The sequence below is a fragment of the Copadichromis virginalis genome, linkage group LG16, assembly GCF_057382275.1.
Source record: "Copadichromis virginalis isolate Kocher_CV1m ecotype Utaka linkage group LG16, C_Virginalis_male_GT1.1, whole genome shotgun sequence".
Lineage (NCBI taxonomy): Eukaryota > Metazoa > Chordata > Actinopteri > Cichliformes > Cichlidae > Copadichromis > Copadichromis virginalis.
Genome location: NC_140633.1, coordinates 23078230 through 23093391, shown reverse-complemented (window position 1 = coordinate 23093391; position 15162 = coordinate 23078230). Strand labels below are relative to the sequence as shown.

General features: G+C 40.9%; 1 protein-coding gene across 1 annotated transcript; it reads right to left on the bottom strand.

Moving 5' to 3' along the window:
- Positions 1-3429: 3429 nt before the first annotated feature.
- Positions 3430-14685, bottom strand: pcdh8.1 (protocadherin 8, tandem duplication 1). Its single transcript, XM_085435093.1, has 6 exons — positions 14581-14685; positions 5626-7920; positions 5421-5491; positions 5010-5143; positions 4557-4859; positions 3430-3500 (listed from the first exon to the last, which is right to left on the bottom strand). The coding sequence occupies exons 1-6, from the start codon at positions 14683-14685 to the stop codon at positions 3430-3432; spliced, it is 2979 nt and encodes a 992-aa protein (XP_085291219.1).
- Positions 14686-15162: the final 477 nt, after the last annotated feature.

Below are 15162 nucleotides of genomic sequence, written 5' to 3'. Positions count from 1 at the left end.
TCTCCGACACTAGATCATTGCGTGGCTTCACGTTAGTCTCTTGACCAGTTACTAAGTTTAGTCTGCTGCATGGTGGTGTGTCTGACGGCGGCCTCTCTGTTATTTCCCCAGGAGAAGCATGGAGACGAGAGGGCAGTGAGCATGGGGTGCTCAGACACTGAGAAGCGGAGACAGGGATACTAGACTGGGAAGAGGACATGTCACCGGAGTTGGGAACGCACTGGGGATCTATTGTTATGTTTTCCATTTTCACTGTAAATAAACGCACTGTTTGCATTCAGAGCTCCACGCCTGGGTCCTCCTTCCTCACATCCCCACGGTTGGCCAGCGTCAACCGTGGCAATAGTGTTTATAGGAATTGAAAAGTAACAAATATTCTGAGTCCTAAAAATATTCAAAAGCACTATTTCATAAGGTAAAGACACATATATAAAACAATACAGTCTAGAACTGAAAGAACACCTTGTATTAATTAAGGCTGAGTGCAGGAATGGCAGCAGTGCAACTGAAGGCAGCACACTGTGATCCCTTGTTACAGTCTGAGTGTCTGGCATTGGGTACTGAATATTACAGGTTGTGATCCAGGCAAGAGACCTAATCCAGAGCGAGTTTTTTTTTTTTACTTCACTTTTCAAGACTCATTTTTATGCAATGTGTGATCAAACAGAGCAGGAAAGGGGGAGTTGGCTAGCTGAGCATTCTAGGTTAAGGTAATTGTTCCACATTTTTGATAAATATACTGCATTTCATTTTCTTTTTGCAGGTTACATAAAAGGTTAGATATGCCATACTCGTATCTGTCCATTCAATAATAACCGGAAGCCAGTAGCCAATCAGCTTAGCCTCGCTCCAAGATGAGAAATTGGGAAACGGCAATCCTGGCTCTGCCCTATTTTAAGAACATACCTTCGGCAGCAATAACATAAACGAGAATAAAACAATCTGCAGTCATCTATGTGAAGAAGTATTTATTGTCCCGGTATCCCACAAATACAGTTATCAGAGAATTTATCAAGTATCGGCTAATGACTTGCCCCTGGGGGTCTGAGGTGTAACCAGCAGCTACAGGAAATAAGGGATAACCTGATATTCAGGTCACCACTCCCTGTTCCCAATCGCTATTTGCTGTCCAACGATGGATGCTGAATAAAAAAAGCTATTAAGAAGCTAAACTGTCAGAAATTGATGGCTGATGGTTTCTAGATTTCATTTTAGACCATGGATTTCTCTTTCTCTCTGCACAGACAGTTATTCTGTATGCAAACTCAAAAAAATGACTGTTCTGTATTACTCGGACTACAAAATGACGACAGATGGAAACCAGAAAATGTCTGGTATGAAAAATCTTGTCCCTTGCATGCAGAGCCTGCATATTCACATGCAGATATCTGTTTATAGAGATTACAATTACAGTGACCTTTAGCAGTCTGGTTGCCTTGCAACCAAAGAGAAAAGGCTAACTGTTTCTCCCAATTTCAGCTCCTTGTGCTAAGCTAAGAATTGCCAGATGAAGGCCACATGTCAGCATGCATTGGTCAAGCAATAAATCTGTTCTGTTGCCTTGTTAAGCTAAGCTAAGCTAATGAGCTTCTGGATCCCACCGACTGATATAAGTGATATTGATCTTCTTATCTTATCTTCTTCAGCTCTCAGCAAGAAAACAAATCAGTTTTTTTCTTCCCAAAGTGACACACCGTCCTTTAAGATTGTTCATAATCTCAGTGTGGCCTGGATAGTGAGTCATAAAATCAAGGTTTCTGCTAGTCGGTGATTAAATTGAATCCATAATCTCAATAATCATAATAACAGTTTTTCATTCACTGTCACAATTACAGGCATTTACTTTACACAGGAGTAAAAAGCCATAGTTTGACATAGGCTTACATGTAAATGATGCAGATGACATCTTAATAGTAAATGAACATAAACAAAAGTTTTGCTTCTAGAAAAAACTGTCAAGTGGAAAACAAATGGTGTTATTTTTTTTTCACACCAGCTTCACAATTCAAAGCATCCAAAAGTCAATACCCACACTTGGCAGTTCAGACAAAGATGAAGATGAGGTGTGAGACGTACAAAACATTGCATTCTGGGATCGGCCTGAAGCACAAAATGACAGTGATTCAAAAAAGCTCCATCTGTACATGCTGGGTACACTGGGGAATTGTGTCTCAAAGTTGAAATGCTAAGAGACCATAACAGCATAATCACAGTCACATAGTTAGCTATTTGTCAAAAATAAACCACAGGTGCTGAGGCTAGAAATGACGTGTGCAGATCTGACTCATTTGTCCGTAGACTACTGATGAGCTGAAAACCAGGTCTAAAACGCTCACTTTCTACTACTATGAGGAGATTTCAAATGCACTGCGAGAGTTGCTGCAGGACATTAATGGGAAATCCATTTGAAAATAAATGAACATGGTGCCTGCTAACAATGGCTTTTTCTGACAGACACGCAATTTATAACAAACTGTGTTTATAAATGTACCTTGTGGCATAAATTGTCAGGTCAGTGCACAACTTATTTGACCTACAAGGAGCATACAAAGCAATGACGAAGGGAACCATACTGTATTGATTGATAAATGCATTTTCTTTCTGTGTACAATTGGATATCTGTCAGACCAGTACACATCACTGGGGGCACAAATATGACCTTCTTTTTAATCGTTTGCCTTTTGTTTTGCATGGCCTTGAATAACTTAGCAATATTCGAACTGGAGTGACTTTGCAGAATACAAGCATTCAATAAAAAAAGGTGGCCATGACAGATTAAATATGGAATAAGGTTTGAACATTGTCCTTTATTCATGAGGCACATTGAGGTGATGTGTGAGAACTCTGTTAGTGCTTTAGGTGTTATGTAAAAGGCATCTAATCCACTCCATTCCAGCTTTTATCACAGCTATCAAAAACTAAAAAAGCAGGTATTTATGCTTATGCAAATGAGCACTGCCCTTAGCCCCCGCTTCCTGCAGATGAACAGAAAACAGGAAAAAAAAAAGATTCCACTGAGAGCTCTTTTTTTCTACAGCTTTTTTTCCACAACTCTTTATTTCCTCTTAAGTAATGTCCCTTAAATGGCTGTTATGTAACTTGCCACAGCTTCAACTCTTGTCTCATTTGCCTCCATAAATCAAATGCTTATTTAAATCGACCTTTAAAATAACGAGGACAGAATATTGTGACAAATTTGGACATGAGCAGATGAAAATCAGCAGGTATTGAATACTGTTTAAAATGCTCATTTCCATGAGTAGTAAGTACAGTAACGCAGCTCAGAAGAAATTTTGGAAAAATGTTTATGAAAAGCAGTATTAAAATTGGCCCGTACTTTTGAAGTTGTTGATGAAAACTCAAGCACTTCCCCATGGACACGGTCTCTTGATTGAGAGATGTATTTAATTGATCTTTTTCCTGCATAATTTAGGTATAGGCTTTCTGGATTCCTGTAGCTGTCCTGGATTTGTACTTGTACTCACCAATGATGGGTCTTTCTGAGGAGACAAACAGTACAAGCATTACAGCTTTGAGATTGAAAATCATGTCAAGGTTGGCTAATTGTAGGCCAGGTTTCTGTATATCTGGCTTTTAAAAATCATCAGTGTTTCATCAATAAACTATTTGGGACCTGAGGCACTTCGCACTGTCACTAAATATTTCTGGTTGAAGTGAGCTGAAAAATAGCAACCAGTGTGGCAAATGTAAGAGTAGCTTGGCAAGAACATGGTTTATCAGTGTCAGAGGACAAGTTGCATGAGAAAACTGTATATTACTTGTATATTTATGTGCTATTTTCTGAATGAATGTACATGAATTTATATTCACGGGCTAAGGATTTGTCCCTCACAGCAATGACAGGCAGGAATTTGTCAAGCACCATAATACCTGTTGTTCTGTGTTGTGTACAGTGATGTGAATTATTTCAAAGCGCAAAAGCAGGTGTGACAGCACCCAGCATGAATTTGTAGGAATAATGGTTCGTACTTTATTTTCCACTTGAGTACCAGTTCTACTCTCTCATTTGCATGCAAGAAACTCCACGGAGCAACCTAGGAGTCTTCAAAGCCAGTCTCTCAGGTAATGCAGCAGCATCAGGTTTTACATCTGATCATATCTGACTGGAGTTTTGATCATGTTGATTCAAACTGCGGGAACAGTTCTATGTGTTTACCAATTCAGGCAGTGGTTTCTGATGGCAAGGGGATACCACTTCATCTTGAAAATCTAAATTTTGTTCAATTAAAATAGATTAATTGGCAATATTTTATTATGTTTGCCGTGTCACCACATTTGGAGAAGAAAATCTTGTAATGAATGAGCCTTTTTGGTATTTCAATCACACCTTTATTGGAAAAAGAATGAGCAGCGTGCAGAGTGCATTAAACTGAATTTCAAAGATGTAAAATAAAATTTTGCAGTTGTGAAAAAATGTCTTCTATCATAAATATGTCCATGTTTTAATGACCCACATGGACAACAAAAAATATTTACACTTTCTATGTACACTTGGAATAACCTTTTTTTTTAAAAGACAGTTGCAACTTCCGAACCTGTAGCCACAGTCACAATATTTGGGCTCTGCCTGACTGCACCACGAGCCTCGTGTTGTTGCTGAGGGTAGTAGGAAGGAAGGGTTCTGGTCCTGGAGAAGGTCTGCATGCTGCTCCGGGACTTGGGCTGACTTGTGCCATAACAAGAGTCCTTCCAAGACTCAGGGCAGCCATGAGGACTGTTGAAGACAGGCGCTGGGGAAAAGCCTATTGTGTATGCAGTGTTTCTAGGGGCTCGGAAGCTCTGTGGCTGTATTGCACAGTAGGTGCCTTGGCAATCCTCTGATAAGCCGTTAGCTGCACCTGAAATAGAAGCAATATTAATTTAATAAAATAATAATGGTGAGCATTTATAGATTAAGATTTTACATATATTTTAAAATAATTGATCATTTATATATTTCTGGTGAAGGTTTGCTTTATCTGAACTTAAACACATACAGGAAAACTCACTCTTTAGCCTCGGCTGGAAGGTTCTGAAGTTCTTTCTGACTCCATCGCCACTGATATCAGAGTCACTGTCGTTGAAGTCACTGTCCCCTTTACCACTGTCCTTCACGCTCAGCTGATCAGTGTTGCTCATCCCACTGCAAATGCAATCAACAAATACAGTATGAGGCACAACTGCATCACATTAGCTTGATTATTGATGACTTTTTTTTCTCTGCATACACAGCACGGGACTTTGTTGCCCATCTAACCTCATTTTGCATAGATGCCACAAGCAACTTGTATGTTTTGTGTCTGTGACTGTGTGCGCGCGTGTGTGTGAAGTACTGTTTTTTTTAAGAAACTCTTTTTAGTTTGATTTCACTGTTTGTAAAGCATCAAATCTGAGAAAAGACATTCATTTAGTTGTCTTACCTCACTTGCAAGCAGTATTTGTCACCTTGCCACACAGATGTTGGTTGGAAATGCTTGGAGGGCAGGAACATCTAAGAGAACAAAGTGACAAGAGAGAGCTTAGTTTCCATTTCTGGCACACAGATCAAAGCAGTACTAGGAAACATCCTATAAAAATATGAGGGAAAATAAAACAGAAAAACAAGACTAAATGTAGTTTACTCACCTTCGTCTCAGAGTCCCTGCTCCTCTCCTCATACAGGCAGGAATCATCGAGAGACAAAGAGGTCCTCTCGTGGAAGAAGCCTCCTTGACCTGTGTAAATGTTTGGTTCTGTTGAACTAAGCATGGGCAGGGGCCTGCCATCAAACAGGCCCTGACACACTTCTCTCTTGGCGCCACGGCTTCTCCCCCCACGTCTGAGTTTACATGTCACAGCTACAACCACTATTGCAATCAGCAACAATGCACAACCCCCACCGAGCATAATGATGATAATTAGTGAGCCATCAACGCCGGCGCTTTCTTCATCACTTGACCGCAGCACAATGACAACTTGGTCTTCGGAGGGCTCTGTGTCTGAGACGACAAACCTAATAGTGGCACTGCTAGAGAGCGGGGACCTGGCATTGTCACTCACTGCGATTTTCATTTCCAGCACGTCCCCAATTTCAGCTGTCAGCCATTGTTTTAAACCAATCTCTCCAGTGTCTTTGTTCATTGTAAAAAGCTTCAGATCACCTTGCACAATTTGGTATGAGAGTTCTCCATTCACTCCATCATCCTCGTCTTCAGCTGTTACACGAAGGGCAAGATAGCTAGGAGGTGCATTAAAGGGCAAAGGAATCTCAGCAGAGTCATTCACAAGGACAGGGAAGGTGAAATATGGATAGTTGTCATTTTGATCCACAACTCTGACCCTGATTGTTGATGTGCTTGACAGAGCAGGGGAACCTTTGTCTTCTGCTTGGATGACCAGCTCAATCTCCTGAAGCGTCTCATAATCAAAGGACCTTAAAGTATACAAAGACCCTGAGAGGGAATCCACAGAAACATAAGTGGACACTAAAGAGCCGCCTGGTACCTCTGAATCGAGGAGTTTGTATGAGACTTTGGCATTTTTTCCCATATCAGGATCTCGAGCAACAACAGTGGTCACATATGAGCCTGGGATGTTATTTTCCAGGACTGAAACTTCATAAAGTGGCTTACTGAACAGAGGGAAATTGTCATTCTCATCTGTTACACGGATAGTGTACTGTCTGATAGTTTTGAAAGGTGGGCTTCCCAGGTCTTCTGCAACCACAGTCAGGTTATACTCTGGTATCTTCTCTCTGTCTAAAGTGGTGGTGGTAACGATCATGAACGTGTCTCCATATGCCTGCTGGAGGGTGAAATGCACATGCTCGAGCAGACTAACGCGCACGTACCCATTGGAGCCAGAGTCTCTATCCGAGGTGCTGATCAGAGCCACGAAGCTCTCTGCCGCTGCAGCTTCCGTGATGTAGGCGACTCCATCACTGCTGGAGGTCATGGGTTTGATGCTGATTTCTGGTGCGTTGTCGTTCACGTCCACGATATCTATCAAAACCTTGCAGGTGGAGGGGACAGAGTTCGCGCCTAAATCAGACGCTTTGATGCTCAGCTCATATGATCTCCTCTTCTCAAAATCGACAAGCGCCTTCAGGGTCACGTCACCGGAGTGGGGGTCGAGGTGGAAAAGGCGCGCAGCTTCTAACGACAGCCCGTCGGAGAACGCGTACATCACTTCGCCATTTATGCCGTCATCGGGATCAAACGCGTGCACTCTGAGAACACGGTGGCCTACCGGAGAGTCTTCATTCAGCTCAACTTTCAGAGAGCTGTGCTCAAAAGTCGGGCTGTTGTCGTTAAAGTCCAACACTTTGATATTCACAGTCATTGACCCGGACTTTGCAGGCATTCCCCCATCATATGCGGTGACTTCAATAGTGTAGGAGTCCTCCACCTCCCTGTCGAGCTGCCTCACCAGCACCAGTTCAGCAAACTTCACCCCATCCTCCCGATCGCGTACTTCAACAGAGAAATGACTGGAGGAGGAAGTGTTGTAGCTTTGGATGTAGTTGTCTCCCACGTCCTGGTCGAGCGCGATTTGCAGAGGGAATCTAGAGTCCAGTGGCACATTTTCTACAATCTCCAGAGTTGTCTCGTTGAGAGGAAAATTGGGAGAGTGGTCGTTGATGTCTTTCACCTCGATCTCCACGTGAATGAGTTGAAACTTCTCCCTGGAGAAGGCCACGATGTCGAAGGTGATGAAGCAACGGGGAGTCCTGGGGCAGAGCTGCTCTCGATCAATTATTTCTGCGACACTCAGAAGTCCGTCGTTCTCTCTCATGTGAATCACAGAAAAGTTATTCTCTTGCATAAAGCGGAATGAAGTGTCAGGGTCATCAGCTGGATCAATCTTTAAATCTTGAGACAAATTACCTATTTCTGTCCCGGGTGCGTCTTCTTCATAGGTGAAATACCTTGTAGTTGTACACTGAGCAGTATTTAAAAATAAAACAAGCGCCACGCACAGCCCAGCTGCTGCAATCTTGCAAACTGTCATATTGAAGGGCTACTGAATGCTGCACAAAAAAAGTCATAAATCATGCAAGCAATCCGCCACTTGTGCTATGTCAGGTCGAATCACAACGGTGTTCAACTCTGACTTTGCTGCGGGACTATAAGCTCCGGTATATGCAAATAGGCTGCCCAGTCGACCAATGGCCTTCCAGTCCTGCACCAAACGGAACACGTTTGCCACTTCTGTTCACTGTTTGGGGTGCAAATGGTTCACTGAATAAACCAATTGTGGGGCTTTGTGCAGGCTGATAAAGTTGTTTTCTAAATAAATCTACATAGGGCCATTAATTAACTAACTAAATTACTTGGAGGACTGCATATAATAGGACTTCATGCCACAAGAGGAAGTTTACAATTAACAACTTAGAATAAATGACTGGGCGAGTTTGTTGCCTCTCTAAAGGACATTATGCAGAAGCTAGGATGTAAAGACATTAAAGCGCAATGGACATATGCCAGTGAAATTATACATTGGTGGTAATTACTGAGAAACAGAAAAAAGTTAACAGGGGCGCATGACATAAGAAAATATTATGAGCATGATTGGCAGTCTGAGTGCAGTTTTTGCTTTGCGGGGAGTGATGCTTTTAAAATGTGAGGAATAAAGGTAGTGATGGAAGAAATGTAAGATGTTTGAAGTAGAAAAGCCACAATGCAAAAAAAACAAAAAAAAAAACAAACCTCATTACACAAGGAGGAGCAAATGCATAAAGTAAAAAATAAAAATGTTGCAGAATGATTGCCTGCATGTGTTTTCTTATAAACATTTTATTACAGCAATATTACTGTGGATGTTTTAACAGTGAGGAGCATCTTAATGTTGTGGAGGTGGTACTATTTTGAACACGTTTATACCTACTGGCTCTTTAATAATGCATTAGTACATACATATGCCCAAGATTATCATATGAGTATAGCTGTCAATTAAATGTGATGCAGGAAAAAAGTTCTACATTTCCCTCTGAACTAAGTAGAAATATAATATAGCGTGAAAATGTAATATATATACAAGCAGCAGAACACAATAGTGAGTTAATGTATTTAGTTATTTCCAGCCTGTCTTTAAAGGCAGGAGAAAATGCAAAATAGGAACTAGGAAAGATCTAATAATGGAGGGTCCCATCTCTAATGACATTCATTTATATTCATTTTCACACATATTAAAATCACATAGTGCTCATATTTTGACATTTAAACTTAATAAAACTCCATACATATTTATTTTTGCAGTTTTTTTCTCCTTCCACATTTATCCGTGTAAATGTTGCAAATAAACACGATGCATAAGGAAAAGCATGTGGTTTTTTTTATATTCTTTTTATTTTGGGGTGGAGCATCTGCAAATGCTGTCTCATCTGTTCAAATAGTGGAGGAGGAATTTCAGCGTAATGCGGTTGAGAAAACCCACAAAGCCAGACAAGTGTCATTTGATTAGTGCTGTGTTTTGGACACCCACAATGTTAATTACACATAGAATATCACTGTAACTCTGTGTTAGAGGAAAAACCTGCCAGTATAATCAAGACCATCTGTATTGTAATAAACACCCAGTCGTACTTAATTTACCCTTTTCAACAATGGTTCTATAACAGGAACTGTGGAAGTCTGAAAAATAAAGAAGTCATAAAGGACTGCATTGATTCCCAATCATACCACACACACAGAGTGAGAGACTTCCACAGACTCGCGCACACACGCACACACAACAGCAACAGCCCTCACAGTGATAACAAAAGAGCATGAGTCAACCAGGCCTTTGTCAACCATATGGGTGATTAGCTTCTGCTGATTAAAAGGCGTCTATTACCCTTCAAAGGGCTCTTGACGCCTCACAAAAGTTTGGGTTAAATCTGTCTGAGCCCCCCCAAGAGGGCACACACTGAAAGGTGCAAAAAAGCACGCAATAAAGACCCACAGAGACCGGAGATACTTGTCAGTGAGAGGTGATAAGGAGCTCTGGGCTGCCATAGTTAGAGTGTTATACAAGCCCAATTTTGCTTGCTAAATGTGAAAATTGATTTTTTTTTCTTTCAAATAACGGTGCCTGCTGTTCTTGGCAAGAACACCAGGCACCATTAACAAAAAACAATAACAAAATGTTCCAACACTTTGTAGCAGAGAAGGCTAATTTATAATGTATGGCACTGAAAGCTGCAGTATATCCATATTGAACTTGGAACGTGCCTCAGTCTGATCACATTACAACAGAAATGGATGTTCAGAACTTGCCCTCCAATCCATAAGGCATCGAGTCAACAAGTGGGTTTTCCTATATGCTGAGGTCTGTTTACTGCCACAAATGATTACATCAAGTGGTATTTTGGGCTAAACGCCAAGGCAAGCCAATGCAAATCTAACCTAAATGGTTAATCTTGCAAGTGTAACAGCATTGCGTCACCATTTGTGCTACTCAGCACTAAGTGAGAGATGTTATGACGTGGAGTTAAGCGTAAAAATTAAATGTAGCCTCTATATCTAGTCATTTTTGGCTATTTGTTAGTCCGCATCTCTATTTTCAACCTTTATTAAAAACAAGATCATGCTGAACATATGAACACTGAGCCAGCAGGGGCTCAAACATAAGATACCTTTCTGCCATTACCAGACACACAAATCCTTCAGCACAATGGCCCCATGCTGGCTGGGTGTTAAAATCCAGGATTTTATGGCTATGAGGAGTCAGAAGGTAATACAGAATTATCAGGCAAATTAGTTGTTTGCCTCTAAGAGGATTATGCTTTAATCTTATCAAATGTCTCACACACTTACCACTCTGTGCTGCAATGGATTCAAGGTAACAACTGAGCAGCTGTTGATAAAATATTTTAGTCGGTACAGACATAGCGATTAAAAGAGCAGCTCCACAGGTTGTGATGATCTGTTCATTTGCGATTTTCTTCGTGCATCCTACAGTGTAAATGAGCTAACTGGCTCGATGAGAAACCTCAGCCACTCGTGTCCCGAGTGTTTTTTTCTGATCGATACATCATTATAAGGTCACCAGAGGTCTGGCCACAAACAAAGCCAGGCTAACACAGGAGTGATACTTGTTTGCCATTTAAGTCAGGTGATTAATGCAGATCACGGCTTGATTAAGATGTGTGTGGTGACAGTAAGAACATTACAGCAGATTAATGGGTTTTGCCATCTGTTCTCTCACTGAGGTGATTTTAATTAATGGTAAGAATATTGTTAATCTTCCCATAGCAGTGAGCATCACATTAATCACAATGATGGTCAGAAATCAATCTGATTGCCAGACAGTCTTCAACATCACATGAAAGCCATTTGAAGATTGCATCTTGCCCACTTCACACACCTCCAGGTATGGAGGCAGGAAAGGCATTTGGTGACACTGGAAGCAGTAATCCTGGCATATGCCACTGGGACCAAATGTCTCAAAAGCCCACCTTTTGGAAAACAGCCACAGCGTCACCCAGAGTTAGAAAATTCAGCCAATATTTTTGCTGTTTTCAATAAAAAGCTGAGAGGGTATGTAAACTACTTTAAAAAAAGTTTCTGTGTAGGGATTTTTTTTCTTAACAATGTTTTTGGTTTGACTGCAAAAGACGCCTGCACAAATACTGAAGACAAACAAAGAGGCACGGAAATACAGGTATGTGTATGGACAAACTACAAAATTGACACTTGGTAGGAAACACAAATGAGCTATTATGCGTAAAACTAAAGCATGACACAGAATAAAAAACACTAATCAGCTTGGTTTCCTTTGTTGATCTGGCTCGAATTCATGACAACACTTTGTGTTGTATTTTACATAATTGAATAAAATGACAGTCGTGTCATGCAAATTTTGCAACCACCAGGCGTTGCATATTGTCACAGACACTGCATGTACTCTAGCTTAGATAATTTACATTAATTAAAAGTTTTTACACCGACTTTGAAATTCTTATATGGAATCTCAAAACAATCATAACACGTCTTCCTTCTCCTAAAACTGATTCACATCTAAAAGAACCAGCTGTGTGAATCCAGAGTATGGACAAACGCTGTTCTCTGGTATGTTTAACCACCTGTAAATGTCCTGGCATCAGGTTGTTTAAACATTTACCCTGCTGCTAAGCGCCTCAGTGGAGTCTTCATTGATTTGTATTCATGACACAGCTTTTTTAAAATTTAGATAGGTGCAGACTTTTTTTTTTTGCTACGGCTAGAAACTCATCCAGGCATTTTCAGGCCAGTCCCTTATCAGTTTCCTCATCTCACTTTAACCTTAGGTGCTCTAATAAACTGGGGGTATACATGTCAGTACCCTGGTCGTGAGGGTCATGTAGCAGGTTTAATCTCAGCCATTTGGGCTGTCTGAAAGGCAGATAAAATAAGATTATCCTGTGCTTGCTTGTGGCCCTTGGTGAGACGAGAGGGTGGAAGTATGTGAGCAGCAGCTGCAGAGGTGCCAAATACTCAGACTGGTTTGTGGTCTCTGTGGCTTTTGGCACCTCCTGTAGCGTTACAGGCACAGATAACCACCACCACCCCACCCCTCCCAACCAAAGCCCATCCTCGCAGCTCTCCAACCGATTACAACAGGCCAAATGTTTAACATACTGTCCCTAATCACACTTAACATTCTGTCACGATATGCTCCTAAACAGCTTTTAGGGCCATATAAATCACATAGGTACTTGTGGCCATGATTAGGTCTTTGGTAATTGTTTTCTTTTCCTGTTGGTTTCATTTTTTTTCCTGTTGAAGCAGAGTGACTAATGCATTCAGATCATTTCAGGGGGGATGAAATCTCTTTAGTACAGCTGCTGAATTTAGAACATGTGAGAGGCAACTTAAAAGATATATTTGTAAAACAAAGATCAATTATGGAAATAAATGCATAACATAAGAAAATCAGAAAATGCCTTACTATTTTATGATAAATTAATTAGTCTGTTAGGGCAAAGCATGAATAATAAAGGCTTCCCCATAATTAGATCTCGGTGGACTCTACATGTTTTAAACAAATCCAGAAAATTAATATCAGTGCCGTGTAAACATGTTTCCAGGATTTCTTCATGTTGGCCACAAAGGCTGAGTCTATTAAGAAATTTGGAAAGACAGATTTTGTTGTTTAAATCTCCTAAAAGCCGAGGCAGATCAAAAGAGGCATTAGTATTCAAAGACAAATCATGTTTGGCTGAGGTTCCTCTACCCCCACTCAACTCTAGCCATTCCCCACTGTGTAACTAATGCTCGCTGCCTGAAAACGATTGGAACAACAGTTGCTAGCTGCACTTTATTATGCATAAGCATTTCTGAATAAGCTTTGACCATATGCATGAAACAGGTATGCACAAAGATGTTTGGCATTTCGAATTTAACCACAGAGAGGACAAAAAACTGAATACAGTATATCACAGCATTTAAGAAAATACCTGCAAGAGAATCACATGAGCAAACAAAGGAAAACAGGTTTAGGAATTGAGGCCAGTCATTTCAAAATAGGGAGTCACCCTAAAGGTTTAGATTAAAACAGTGGCTGAGAGTGCCATCTACAGGTTGAAATGCTGCCATGTTAAGAGAGACGACTTGCAAGCAGCAACAAATATTGAAAACACTTCAAATTTCCACACTTGTTCACAGAAAATGATAACAAATAATAAACATTATCACACAGAAACAGATTGTTTGCTCTCACTAATGAATAATAAATCTGCACCGTTTGCCTTTCGTTTGAGGGAACACACAGGCACAGCAGAGGATCTAAGATGCAAATATAGAGCAAAGATCAGGAACCTCAAAATAGAGAAGCAAACAACTGGATTCTGCACAAAAAAATCTGCTTTTCCTCTTTTAGTGTGAAGTGTGGCCCTGTGCGGGCTTTATATCACAGTAAAGACTCTACTATGAGTTTCAATCCAATTATGATGACTACTTCACATTTCATGCCTCATAGTGAATTTTACCACCCTAAGCGACATAGATGAACCCCCCCAAAAAAGATCAGTGGGCCTACATGTTAACCTCCAGTCATATTCTGTGCCTGCTGATTGCAGGCACATATTTGATGTGACAATATCCCTATCAAACTTTCACTCTGATTTTCACTTTCCACGTCACCATTTAAACCGGTCATTGTAGATACTAAAATATTCCCCGTTTCAGGGTGTCTGCAGCCACGGTGTAAACACTTGCCATTCATATTTCCATGGCTTGTTGGCTTTTATTATCAGGTGAGGTAAATAAGAATTTGCTCGGTAGTCCCGGCTGTGATTTTTTTTCTCTCCCTCTCTCCCTCTTTCATGGTTATATTATTCAAAGCAGGGAAGATAAAGTACAGCCGCTTTGCTTGTGTGTTTCTACATGGGAGTATTTATATGGGTCTGCATGTGTGCGTATGCGTGTCAATGCTAATTTGTGCCTTTTTCAAGGGCCAGGTCCCTCTCCTCCTTCTTGAATACATTTCACATCTCCATATTGCCATCCTAGAATGTCAGCTCCTTGAAGCAATTTCCTCTCAGCCATTATCTGATGGGTGAGAACTGTTTCCCATTGGCAGGTGCGGATGACACTTGGGCTGTGCAGGAGCTGGCTGTTAAACGTAGCACTGGCTCCTTACCAAGCTCCAGTCTGCCTGGTCCTGACAGCCCCCACAGGGCTGGCCACTGGGGGCAGACTGTTGGGCCAACTGGCCACTGAGGGGTGTAATCACTCCCTCTGACATATTTGGCACAAGCCATCCATTTGCTCCACAACAGAAAGCTTTGAATGACTGCCTTGCTTAATCCTGTTAGGCCAGGAGATGGCAACATTGAGGTGGGAGATAAACATTTGAAAAACTCTGTATACTCCAACCCTGTAATGGTTCATATCATATAAGATAAGAGGGAAAGGAAGTAGGGATGGAAAAGTCATGGTCAATTTAGGCAAGGCGCATTATGAAATCCAATTTGAGAAAATATTAATATGAATTACACCCTGTGAGTTTAATAAGGCTTATTTTATCATTTCTATTAGTCGTCATTGTAGTAAAGGGCATTTTGCTGTCAAGATGATTTCTCAATTTTCCACCAGATAACAAATTAACAATATATGAAATATAATCACAATTCAGCAAAACTGCAAAAGACACTAATCGCCATGCAAGAGGGTATAGTGCATACCCTCTTGCATGGCGATCATAATCTTAAAGGTGCATATT

Bases quoted from the DNA above. Each gene is read 5' to 3' on its own strand.
- pcdh8.1 (XM_085435093.1), bottom strand. From the start codon at position 14,685: ATGTCAGAGGGAGTGATTACACCCCTCAGTGGCCAGTTGGCCCAACAG. The intron at 4,860-5,009 runs GTGAGTTTTCCT...CTTCTATTTCAG, and splicing joins CTTCCAGCCGAGGCTAAAGA to GTGCAGCTAACGGCTTATCA. The intron at 3,501-4,556 runs GTTCGGAAGTTG...TTGTCTCCTCAG, and splicing joins TATTGTGACTGTGGCTACAG to AAAGACCCATCATTGGTGAG.